General features: G+C 44.8%; 1 protein-coding gene across 1 annotated transcript in view; it reads right to left on the minus strand.

Annotated features, from left to right (window-relative positions):
• LOC147706051 (uncharacterized) overlaps nucleotides 1–14,086 on the minus strand; it is a 208,407-nt gene that overhangs the window by 148,809 nt on the left and 45,512 nt on the right. Inside the window, exon 4 of the mRNA XM_086929020.1 lies at nucleotides 1,035–1,205. Coding sequence (XP_086785146.1) covers nucleotides 1,035–1,205 — 171 coding nt within the window. The remainder of the gene's footprint in view (nucleotides 1–1,034; nucleotides 1,206–14,086) is intronic.

Here is a 14,086-nt window from a genome sequence, read left to right on the forward strand (position 1 = left end):
ATCGTTAAAAAAATTAACCCTAAACATCTAGGGCCCGATTCACAGAACTAACTTAAGACAAAATCCTAAACCTACTACTTTTGGTATTCACAGAAGGCATTTAGTAGTAGGAAATTTAGGATTTTGTCTTAAGTCTGTCTTAAGTCTGTCCTAAGTTTGTCTTAAGTCTGTCTTAAGTCTGTCTTAAGTCTCTCTTAAGTCTCTCTTAAGTCTCTCTTAAGTCTGTCTTAAGTCTGTCTTAAGTCTGACCTAAGTTTGTCTTAAGTTTGTCTTAAGTCTGTCTTAAGTCAAACTTAAGACAAAATCCTAACTTTACTACTACTAAATGCCTTCTGTGAATACCAAAAGTAGTAGGACAGACTTAAGACAGACTTAAGACAGACTTAAGACAAACTTAAGACAGACTTAAGATAAACTCAGGAAAGACTTAAGACAAAATCCAAACTTTACTACTACTAAACGCCTACTGTGAATACCAAAAGTAGTAAGTTTAGGATTTTGTCTTAAGTTAGTTCTGTAAATCGGGCCCCTATGCAAGATATGGGGACTACGAATTACATTTCAAGGACGTTCTGCCTTAAGACTAGGAAGTCATGTGTCAAAAACATGCCTCTTTCAGTCTGGACTGCTATGCATATATAAAAAAAGCACTATACTATAGTAGAAAAAAAGTTTTTCGGCACACCCACACGTACACATCAGACACGACAATGATCTTCCTAGATCACATTTATTTTACTTTAACTCACACAAACCACCTAAAAACGTGATAGTTATACTGTACGAAATCTCTACTAATTACACTCTTCAAACCCAACAACAGACAAGACCAAACAATCTTTCATTCCTTAATGGCTCTCCCAGGTCTGCAGGAAAGCTTGTTAAATTCAGAAAGTTCTAAGATTTGATGATATTTGTGGATAGCGGTATACAAATTGGAATAAATTAATATAAAACAGCATTTCTGTAGGCTTTTAAATGGTAAGTATGTAAAAGAATGACAAGATACAAGGATAACTACAGGGGCAGCATACCCATATGTGTATTCATATGGTTCCGCAGGAGGGTCACGGTGCGAAACGCCTTGCTGCATAGGTGACACATATGTGGTCTCTCGTTCGTGTGGCTCCTCTGGTGACGTGTGAGGCTGAAGAGCTTCGCACAGCTGAACACACATTGGTTGCATTGGAAAGCTTTTGTTTCGCCTATGGATACAAAATACAAATATACTGTGTAGAAAAAGGATGGTAAAATAAAGACTCATCACTACACTAATAACATTATAGAAGCACACAATAAGCGGAAAGATTTCTAAAGTATTGGACAAGCTTCTGTTCTGTACACCAGAACATCAACTCCACACAAGAGTTTTATGACAGATAAAATGACTACTTTATAGATAAGATAACAAATTAAAGAAAGCATTCTCCTGAGGAGTGCAGACAGCAACTAGGACCTTTGAGTAGGAATCTTAATGGTCTTCAATCTTTCTCCCCAAGATCGACTTCAAAGCCTTACGTCAAAGGTGAAATTCTGATCACTACTCGACCTGTGACCCTTGTATCTTAAAATCAATGATATCTGTAGTCAAGAATCATTTCTTGACTTGACTGAATTAATCACTTTCTCATGGGATAGTTCCGAAATGCTTTAAGGATGCAGAACTCATACCCCTACTAAAAGAACAAAGGGAAGACACTATACTTCTGAAAAATATAAGCTCAATATTCGTTCGGCTCATAAGCATCTTCTATCTATCCCCTCCTTCAAATTGAAGCGCATGGGCGGTGCCAGATTCGCAGTATTAGCTCTCAGCTACTGGAATTCTCTGCCCTACGAAACTAGATCTTGCACAGACCTCTTGAGCTTCAGGAAGCTCCTCAAGACTTGGCTGTTTAGACAAGCCTACGAGTAAGTCCCCAGGGATACAGCACTTCTTAGAGCAGCGCCACAAAAACAATTCGGTGTACGTGCACTATACAAGAACTTGTTAAAATAACATAACATAACAATGTCTCTTGTCAGAACCCCATTTGGCTACTGGTACTGGGCCTAACATTGGTGGTTGAGGCCGTTTACTCATAATGTCTTGGGGCCCGACCTAAATTTTGGATTCCGCTCAATTGGACTAAGTTCCCCTCCTGCAATTGACTCTCAGTGGTAGCTGTGGTCGAGCAGTCAAGACTCCCTCAGGGGGATGTAGAGAAATGTGAGTGAACACGACTCAAAACTCAAAATGCAAAACAGTACAAACAATAAATCAACGTCCAGCCAAATACTTGCTTTTATAAGAAAAAGTAGCATTTTATTTCTTACTCTACATATGCAGAGATGCAGCATTCATATGCAACAATACAATAGCCCTTGAAATTGGGCTCTAGTGGTCATCAGGTGAATCTCTATCGCACCATCTTTGTGTAACCTACTCAGAGTTATTTCCCATTCGCTGGTGGCTGAACTAAAGAGCTCCCTTTTGGTTCTTCAGGATTTCAGTCAAAAGTGTCTATGGTGACGCAGGACCTTGAGCAGTGAATCCCCTGGGGACCCAATAGTTCAAGTACTACCCGCTCCTGCACCACAGAAGCATTTAGCATTCCAGTGGGCACCCTCAACATGGGCACTCACATGATCCGATGGCTCTGCAAAGTCAGGCTGCTCACAGTACATGTGGCAGCGTTAGGCATTCGCAGGCTCACTCTCTTAAAGCCTCGCAGCGTAGAGAAAGCAAAATGTTTTGGCAAGCAGTAAGAGCTCCCTATTTCACCAAACTGGATACTGCAAGAATTGAAGTTGCCATAGACGAAAGCACATGGATAGGCTTCTTTTCAAAGGTATATAAAAAGTAGGATGAGAATCTGGTAACTATGGGAATGGCAAACAACCCGGCAATTAAAGAGAAGAATAATTTCCCGATAGACATTGAAATTTCATAGAAGGAAGTTTTGAATGCTATAAACAACAGCAAATGAAGTAAGGCCCGGGCCCAGATGGAGTCCCAAATGATATCTTCAAACTGACTATTGAACTCTGGGCCCCAATCTGTACACGTGTCCTAAGGGCCTGTTGTCCGGAAGGCTTTATTAAAACCTGGGCAGAATCAATATTCATCCCCATCTATAAAAAAGGGGATAGAGAATCCCCAAGCAATTATAGGCCTATATCCCTCTTGGACTCCCTCATGAAAATAGCAGGTAGGGTAGTCATTGGCAAATTACAAAACTGGGAAAATGAAAACAACATACTAAGCACAGTCCAGTACGGCTTGAGGGAAGGGATGGGTACAGTAGAGCAGGTATTGAATTTTGTGATGATCCAAGGAAAATGCACCCAAGCTAAGAAAGGTTGTATTCACGCCATATTTGTCGACCTCTCAGCCGCTTTCGACTGCGTGGATCACGATAAATTGTGCCAAATATTGGAGGAATACAGGGTGGAACCTGCAATACTGAACTTTCTCCGACAGCTGTACTCAGGTGCAACCGCGAAGGTGAGACATGGGCTGAGAGGAGATTGTACGGGGTCATTCCGTATAGAGAAGGGAGTCAGACAGGGCTGTGTGTTGGCCCCATTCCTTTTCTCCATATATACGAACGCTTTGGAGAGGGAATTGGAGGCCAATGTAGTGGATTCACCTAGGTATGGCAAAAAGCAGGGGGTTTCCCTTCTCTATGCGGATGACGCTGTACTAATGGCCAGAACCAGGGTTGGTGCCCAGAAGGCATTAGCTAAATATGTACAGTTCATGGAATGTAGGGGTCTAAAAACTAATGCTAAAAAATCATTCATTATGTCATGTGGGAAAGCAAGAGCTAAATGCAAGGCCATCAAAACCGATGGCCTTACAATTGAACAGACCAAAAGCTTTTCATACCTGGGGGTGCTAATAGATGGGTCCGGGTCATGGAATGCCGCTGTTAAAAATAGAACTTTATTGTTCAAACGTTCCATTGCGGCCTTAATTAATTTTGCGAAAAAATTATGGAATAGATCACCCGAAATACTCTTAAGCATTTATAAGGCAAAATGTAGAAGCATAGCTCTTTATGGGACAGGTATCGGGGGTTTCCAAAACACAGCACCCATCCAAATAGTAGAAAACGGCTTCTTTAGATATTTGTTAGCACTTCCTCAGGGTAAGGCAGTTTTTAACTGCCATGCAGAGTTAGGAATGGATTATATTTCTGATCTCATACAGTTGCAACCAATTTTACTCTGGCTCAGGGTGTGGACTGTAGAAGCGTTGTTCCTTAACAGGGGAATTATTTATGATGTAATGATTTTGGATAACGCTAAAAATATTCCTTGGCTTGAGTTCATTAGGAGAACATTTAATGATCTACAAAGACCAGAATTATTTATTAACCCTGAACTATTAAGTGGGATATCGAGATAAGAATGAAAAAGATTGTGTATGAGCCACTATGAATTGTTAAGGTGTTCAGTTGAGCTCACTAAAAAAAATGTTATCCAACATCACCTGTCACTGGTCTGTTATACTATCCAACCGTATTTATCATTATGTACCTTGGGTTTTGAACGTTTTATTCTGACCAGGTTCAGGTTTAATTTATTCCATCATTTAGTAACTTTTCCTACAAAAAATAACTGGTCTAGGAGTCTGGATACATGTCCTTGTGATAATGTATCACAACAATGGACCTTCCATGTAACATTATTCTGCAAATATTATGAGAAGGAACGCAGAACATGGATTAGACAATATCTGAGCGAGGGTTTCTGGAGGCCATGTAGACCAGCTTATTTAAGTCTACAGAGACTGGAGAGTGGAAAATGTATTATGGTTGTGATTGGCTTCCTAAAAAGCATCCTGAGGAGACGGAACTTAATGGCTGTTAATTTTTAGTATGTAAATGCTTTGGATCGGTAATGTATCTGTTTAATACTTTTTTTAATGTTTTTAAACTTGTAAGATGTCTATTTAATATAAAATGTATATTTATTGCTGCTTCTATGATTTTTTAACTGCTGTAAAAATCGAATAAAGCATATTTTGACTTTGACTTTGACACAGACAGTCTCCTCAGCTATCGGAGCAGCTTCTGGCATACAGTGATGCAGTAAGTCAAGTCCTTCCCTGCGGGGGAAGTCAGTCCTTTTGCTTCTGACGGGAGTCCCATGAGGGCGCATCGTCCTCCTCTGCATCCTCCTGGTGCACGGGGGTCAGTCAGTGCAGATCCTTTGGTGTGTCTAGGTCTCCTGTCACAGCCTCACTTCAGTCCGGGCGATGGCTCGACTTATTTGATTATTTGGTCCTAGCTGCAATCCTTGGCATATAGGATTGCCGCAGTAATTTAAGAGCACAACATAATCTCAGGTGTAATCTGGCATACCACAGCAGCTCCTCCTGGCAGATGGGGATCGTTACTCAGGCATCCACAGGTCCGGTCTGCACCCGTCCACAACCCGACCGCGACCAGCGCCAGGAATCCCGGATCTCCGACCATCCACCGCTACAACAGCACCACCCTCCTCGCACTCAACCCTGGAAGACTTGGAGAATGCCAACAGGCCTCGCCGAACACAACCCACAGCTAGTTCTCCTGCCTTCACTGCAGACAGACCCTCACCGCCAACCCGACCTCCAACACCATCGACACCAACACCGGCGACACCCTAAAATGCATCCTCCTCAACGTACACTCCGTACACAAATACGCCATGGAAATCTGGAACCTACTCGACTCCTCGCCCAACATCGCCTTCTTCACAGAGACCTGGACCAACGCATTCTCCGCCCCAGACATCAACACCCACATCCCGGACAGAGACAAGATCCAGAGGAAAGACCACCCCAACAACCCTGGAGGGGGCCTCGCCATCGCCCACAGGAGGACCCTCTGCCTCATCAACTTCAGAGAAACCTTCCCCTCTGCCGAACACCTGCACTTCCAGATCCAGACCACCCCCAAAACCACACTCCGAGGAACCCTCGTCTACGAACCCCCTGCCCCCCTGACACCCTTCGCCACCACATCACCAACTTCATCACACCCAACGCCATCGCCTCTACTATCTACATACTCATTGAAGACCTGAACTTCCACCTCGACAACCCCAGCGACCACAACTCCACCACCCTTCGTGACAACCTCGCCAGCATCAGACTTAAACAACTCATCAACACACCGACCCACAGAGCAGGGCACACCCCCGATCCCATCTTCACGGCAGGAAACAGCGTCCATTTCAGCCACACAACGCAACCGCCATGGACCCACCACCACCGCGTAAACTGTGCCGTCGACAAACTCAAGGCACCTAAACCAGCCCCACGCCCACCACGCAGGAACTGGAGCAAGGTTACCGACGAGCAACTTAACTCCACCCTCACCCAAGACAACTACACCTGGGCATCCGAAGCAAACAACGCAGCCAGAGAACTCCACACCTGGATCTCCAACTGTGCTGACGAGCTCTCCCCGCTACGCAGCCCCGACATACAATGCTCCAGGAAAGCCGCCTGGTACACCACCGCTCTCCAAGAAGCCAGGCGCACCTGCAGACGCCTGGAGAAGAACTGGAGAAATAATAAGACAATCGAAAACCACACCACCTACAAGGAGGCCATGACGGACTACCGCAACCAAACCAGAGACACCAAGAGGAACTTCATCTACAACAAAATCCTCGCCAACTCCACCAACTCCAAGGAACTTTTCTGCGTCATTCAAGAATTCACCAACCCACCCAGCGCAGCCACAGACATCACCCCATCCCAAGACCTCTGCGACAAGCTTGCAACCTACTTCCACCTCAAGATCAAAAACCTCTACAACAACTTCGCCGAACATCCAACAGGCGCCAAAGACGGCCCCCCAGAGACACCGGACAGCCCACCATCTCCAACTGGACACAGATCACGGCCGAAGACACCGCCTTGACCATGAAAGGCATCCACTTGGGCCCCCACCGACCGCTGCCCCCTTACATCTACCACAGAGCAAAGGCCGCCATCGCACCCAAACTACAACGCACCATCAACACCACCTTCAAAACAGGCACCTTCCAAGATGACTGGAAGCGCGCAGAAGTCAGACCCCTGCTCAAGAAGCCCACAGCTGACCCCACCGGCCTCAGGAACTATCGGTCCATCTCGCTCCTCCCCTTTGCAGCCAAAGTTGCAGAGATAACAGTCAACAGATTGACTGATTCATCGAAGAGAACGCCATCCTCGAACCATCCCAATCCGGATTCCGAGGCAACCACAGCACAGAGTTCGCCCTACTAGCCGCCACAGACAAAATCCCCGCCCTCCTGGACCAAGGCCACTCCGCTGCCCTCATCCTACTCGACCTATCAGCAGCCTTCAACACCCACTCCCACCACACACTAGCCACCAGACTAAACAACGCAGTCATACAAGGATTGGATCCGATTATTCCTCACCGGAAGAAGCCAAAAGATCAGACTGCCACCCTTCCTCTCCGACCACACGAAAATCACCTACGTAGTCCCACACTGGTCATCACTGAGCCCGAACCTCTTCAACATTTACATGGCCCCGCTCGCAGCCATCGTCCGAAACACGGCCTCAACGCTACACTAACGACACCCAACTCATCCTCTCCCTCACCAAAGACCCCACCACCGCTAAACTCAACTTCCAGAAAGGAATGCAAGACGTCGCAATCTGGATGACCAACAGCTGCCTGAAGCTCAACGCCGAGAAGACAGAAGTGCTCGTCCTCGGTACTACCCCTTCAGCATGGGACAGCACATGGTGGCCGACCGCCCTCGGAAGCCCACCTATCCCCTCAGACCACGCCAAGAACCTCAGCATCGTACTCGACTCATCACTCACCATGAACCGCCAGGTCAATGACGTCACCTCCAGCTGCTTCAACATCCTCTGCATCCTCCGCAAGACCTTCAAGTGGATCCCCCTGAGTCAAGGAAGACAGTCCTCCACACACTCATCGCCAGCAGACTGGACTAGGGAAATGCTCTCTACGCCGGCATCAACAAGTCCCAACTCCGCAAACTCCAGACAATACAGAACACCGCCGACAGACTGGTCCTTGGCATCCCCCGGCACAAATACATCACCCAGCACCTACAAAGACTCCACTGGCTCCCCGTGGAGAAAAGAGTCACCTTCAAAATCCTCACTCATGCCTACAAATGGCTACACAACAACGGACCCAAATACCGCAAAGACAGAATCAACTTCCACATACCCAAAAGAAACCTCCGATCTTCCAACGTCGAACTGGCCGAAACCCTGCACATCCACAGAGCCAGAGCAACCTGAAGATCATTCATCTCCTGGCATACAGGGGTCGCTAAAGACAGACTTGCTACAGGCTACAGCCCGAACGGTGCACCGCCAACTCCTCACACCTCGCACAAGGAGTCCTCATGGTGGAGCTCCCTACTGGACCTCGCTACCTTTAACACTGTCCTCCTCCTCTCAGGGCACACTGGTCTTGGCAAACAGACAGGTGCTGGTGCTCCAGGCTCCAGGGCAAGTGGTCTTGGTTTCCCTGGGTGATGTTCCTTTGCTCAGCAAAGAGAGTAGCCGAGCTTGGCCCCCAGTCCTGGTCACAGGCAGAAGTCTTGCAGAGCTTCCCCTTCGCACACAGCCCGTATAGCTACCTGACAGACGACAACATTTAGACTCAACCTCCCCTTGTTATAGTCCTCTTTCAGACACCAAATTTGATTTAGGGTCTGGGTCTTCGAAGTTTTACATTGGAACTCATTGTTTTGAAGGGGGCCCATCTCCGTTTCATCCGTTTCCATGAAAGAGGTCTGCCAGGCAGGCACAACTTCGAAGCTGATTTTACACAACACAATTCATGGGAGGATGTCTACCACAAGTAATTGTACATCAAAAGGTTAATTCCAGACCCCAAGCCCTAATCCTTATGATTCACTTATCAGACCCATCTCCCTTCCTGAGATGTGTCCTGGTGATCTATCAGTGAATCAAAGAGCAATCTTTGGAATTGTAGAGCAAGTCTCTTTCTTTTCCCTCCAGTATGTCTACACCCAGCTTCCAGGAATGCAGCAAGATACAAATCTGTCTAGGGAGATTCCACTCGTCCTTTTCCTTACCAGGCAATCAGGGCTTCCTAAAATGGAACTCTGTGTCCTCCATAGAATGTATCTTTGTTGTAATTGAAGGTCAAAATCCCCTGGAGTCTCTGCGTATATATATATTTTGTAAAAAGGCATGTAACACAGCAGGGCGCAGAGCAATAACATGCTTACTTTTAAGAAAGCTTTGAAAACACACCTGTTTTGGATCTTGGGTATAGCGAGGATTTGTGCTTGGAAACCGCAGAGTAGTAAAAGCGTTATATATATCATCATATTGATGAGAATAATGATGTTAGTGTGTACACAGTGCCTTTCACTGTTACAGTGGAAGGAACCAGGCCTGAAGCCGAGAAGCACAATATGGGCGAGGTGTGGTATCTAGCCAAAATGGAATGAGTAGCAGTGCAAGTAAAACATCGCTTTTTTGGGGTGTGGGTGTGTCTGTGTGTGCCTCTGTGTGTGTGTGTATACCTCAAAATTTTAGACACCCTCAGAATTTACCATAAGCAGAATTGCCTATTTCACTCAATCGGAGATGGTGTTAAACCTCAATTTCGTGAGGCAATGTGTCCATGCGTTAAGGCATCTCCCAAAGCGTCAAACTCATAAACACATTTTAGTAAGTAAATAGGTCTACTGAATAACTGAGTTGTAGATCAAATAAAGTTAAAGGGTTTATGACAAATTAAAATAAGGGTTACACAGAGGCAACACTGTGAAGGCTCTCAATGTAAAGGTTATACAGAAATGCAAAATCAAAAATTATTCTAAGTCCCAAATGGACAGCAAAATTTAGAGAGTAACTGACAGCATCCCTACTATGACAGGAAAACTTCCTTACTCAACCCCAAAATTGTTTTTTTATACATTATTTTTGTAGGTGAAATTGCAAGATCTGCATTCTCACTGTGATGTGAGCTGCTAATGCAGCATTTTTTGTTTTTGCAGAGTTTTATATGGCGCAAACTTGACCCGAATCAGGTATCAGAGCGCTTTACATAGCACCAGTAGCGTTACATGAGGACACACATTTATTTTTGTTAGGCACTTGAGATTAAGGGTCAGATCTAGGTAATCCAGATTTATTGATTCTAAAATACCGAATTTTACCGATTCGGTATTTTAGAACCGGTAAATGGGATGTAGGTATTCATTCTATAAGTATTAATGAATCGGTGAGATTCGGTAAATACCGAATGAAGGGTGGCAGGGTGTTACTTTGACACTCTGTTGCACCCCTGAATTGTGTATGGGTGCACATGTGGCACACATACATGCCCTAAGGGCATGTATGTCTGCCACATGGCACTGTAATAATTAGCGAAAAATTGCTTCTTTTGGGGTTTTCAATTTTACCAACTTGTAGTTGGTGGTAAATAACGAATCCTAAAATGGGAAAAGCACTCATTTGAGTGCTCCCTACATTAGGGATTCGGTAATTTACCGAATCGGTATTTAAGAATTCGGTAATTTACTGATTCCTTAAATTACAGATTCGGTAAATTACCGAATCCTTACATTAGGCCCCTACGTCTGAAAAGCCTAATTCGGTAATTTCGGCCGTTACCGACCGGTATTACGCTTCCTACATCTGGCCCAAAGTGGTTTGCCCAGAATCACAGGGTGTTCAGCATCATTGCCGAGACTCGAAACCAGTTCCCCAGATTCGAGGTCGACCGCCTTAGCCATTAGGCCAACTCCATCACCACATCTGAGCACATGACAAATAAACATCAAATTGCCTTAACACCTAAGCATTAACTCGCTACATGAATAAATATTCATCACATCCCTATACAAATGTCGTCCGGGATGCTAGAACAAAACTAGATACATTAACAATAACTATATGCACATGAAACAACGGAACAACCTTGGTGATGTTGCGGGTTGTGAATGAGCTGGGGAGAATTTATAGATACCAGAATAACAGTGAAAATAAATCAGTACATTTCGTCTTGACTGTGTGCAGCGCAGTTTGTGAGGAGATAAGTTGGCGTGGGATGGGAAGGAACATGCGTGACAGAGGTGACTTCCATTTTTAGAAAAGATGGTGTTTGAACTTAATTTGTGACCTGAACTTAATTTGTGACCTGGTTAAGGCATGGCAAGAAATCGCATTTCTACACATCATTAAGAATTTGTTTCAAAAACAATAGCATCTTATCAGTAAAAACGTGTATATTGAGTGTCAAAAAACATTATACACAAAGGGCCCGATTCACAGAATGAACTTAAGACTCAATCCTAAACTTACTACTATTTTAGTATTCACAGAATGCACTGACTACTTTTGGCATTCACAGAATGCACTTACTACTTTTGGTATTCACAGAAGTTAGGATTTCAGACTTAAGACAAACTTAAGACCGACTTAAGACAGACAAGTTAGGATTTTGTCTTAAGTCTGTCTTAAGTTTGTCTTAAGACAGAATCCTAACTTCTGTGAATGCCAAAAGTAGTAAGTGCATTCTGTGAATACCAATATAGTAGTAAGTTTAGGATTGAGTCTTAAATTCATTCTGTGAATCTGGCCCATTGTTAATGATGCGCAAAGTTAGAAACCAACGACAATCTGCTGTGTGTGCACAAGTGTGTGTGTAATATCCAGCCCTAGTATATTGGTGGCCCCGGTATAATGTTGGTGGCTCTTGGCATGCTGTGGGCATATACGGCATGCCCATCCTTGGTACAATACTACCCTGCCATGATGGTGATGAATCTTGGCATATTGTAGGTAAACCCTGGTGCAGTGCTGACCCTTGCATACTGGTAGAAATTCTTAGAATATTGTGGCCATTCTAGGCGTGATGTGGCCCAACCTTGCTATGGTGCTGGCTCTGGCACAATGGTGGTAAATCGTGAAATACTGCTTACATCAAACATAATGGTGCCCAACACTGATCCAATGATGCACAATGGTGGTAATTATTGGCATATTGTGAGCATCAATGGCATCATAATGTCAGCATCTGTTATATTGCTATCCATGGCTTAACTGTAGTAATTCCTGGCATCCTGGCACATTATAAGCATTCGTGGCACGATGCAACCAAATCTTGGCATATGGATGGCGCTGATACAATAACGGTAATATTGTGTGAATCCATGGCAGAAGGCGGCCAGCCTGGTACAATGATGGCCTTGGTTTAATACTGCCAATTTTGGGAATACTGCAGGTATGATGGTGCCCACTACAGGTATAAAAGGGGTAATTCTTGTCATAATGTTGTCAACCTGAGTAATATAGTGCTCACCATGCTGGCCCTAGCAAAGTGCTGATATTTTTTGCCATTTTGTAGGTGCAAAAGGGATGATGATGCTCCTCTTTGGAATAAGGGTTGCCATGGACACAGTATTGCATCTTGATATATTGTGTGCATTAACTTCAGAAGGATGCCTAACTTGTCACAATGCTGGCCTGTGCCTAGGTGTGCTAATTCTGAAATATCTGACGGTTCTGGCTTAATGACGGTAAGTCCTAACATTTTGCAGGCACCCATCTTATGATGATACACACCCCTAATATAAAGTTGGCCTTGGTATACTGATGGCATTATTGACCTAGTGCAGGAATCCAAGGCATCCTACAGAGTAGCTGTTATTAACACCACGCTCACCTCTAGATGGACTATGACAATATGCTTTATTTGAGCTTCCCTTAATATTTATTTCAGCGACTGCAGGAGGTGCAGAAGGCAGCAGTTTGAATGCTGCTGTAGACTCATCTGCTTCAATCGATCCGCGTCCAGCTTCTAGTGCAAAAGAGAGTGATTTTTAAGGCTATGCTACTTCAGTTCCAGGGCAGGAAGAGGGCAGCTCCAGTATGTTTACAAAATCAAGTACAGCGACATATCCCTGTTAGAAACTTAAGATCAGCTGGGGCCATGCTTCGTGCCATCCCTAGAGTTCGCTATGTATATACTAGAGGCTGCTGTTTTATTTTTTTGGGGCAGCCAAACAGTAGAATCTGACGCATTGGCGGCTGGCATCTACAGGGAGAGGGAGGCGGGCTCGCGCACACTTAAAATATTATATATGTATAAAAAAAAAGTACCTGAACTCGGCGACGTTCTCACTCTGGACTTATTCTTTTGACACAGGAACTGGATGCAGCAACTCCCTTGACCAGCATGAGAGCAGACCTAGGATTGGTGAGAGCGACCCCGCCCCACTCGGCGCTCTACAGCGCTCTGGAGGCTTTGGCTTGCTCTAACCTAGCTGTCTTAAGACAACTGGGTTAGAGATGGGTTTTGGGACTTCCCCATGACCGTCACCTACCCAGCCGGACTTTGGACAGACTTTCCTTTCGTCTCTCTGCCGTATCTCCCTCCTATCCCTTGACCCTTCCCCCCTTCCCCTCTACACTTCAATTATCTCCTCTTCTATGTCTCTTGCAATTGTTTGTCTAGCAACTGATGTAAATTGGAACTGATGTAATCTTGTAATTGTAATTTTTGTGGAACCTCATGTAAAGCACTCTAATACCCCCGGGTCTAGCCAGCACTATATAAAACTCTTGGATAAATAAATAAATAAAGAGCTGTTTATAGTGTGCATGTGTGGTTGGCCGTCGCACGACGGCCGGCCAGTAAGACATGCGCACTTTAACCAGTGCCATACCAGCCCACCCACCTTCCTGCTGCTGTCACTTAGCAGCGGCCCCACCCCCGTCCTGAAGCTCGGCTCGGGAATGAGAAATAAAATGGCAATTAATTACCATTTTGTTTTTCATCCTGGGGATTTTTAAGTGGGGGAAAGCTCATCCGATCAAACGGTGGAGCCGCCCCTGATCTAATGCCATCTGGTGTGTGTTTTGAGCCGTCATTGCCCATCTTGAAGATGAAACAAAACGTGACATTCCAACCTTAAAAAGTTTCCCCCATCTAGACTTGCGGGGAGGGTATTAGAGCCAGGAACCCCTAGACTGAGCTGTTATTTTTGTGCTCTCGAAGAGACTTTTCATTCAACTATTTATTCATTCGAGTTGCAATCACAGGTATAATATTGTCCCTTGCATAAT

Source organism: Lissotriton vulgaris, chromosome 7 (assembly GCF_964263255.1).
Source record: "Lissotriton vulgaris chromosome 7, aLisVul1.2, whole genome shotgun sequence".
In the NCBI taxonomy this organism is placed as follows: Eukaryota; Metazoa; Chordata; class Amphibia; order Caudata; family Salamandridae; genus Lissotriton; species Lissotriton vulgaris.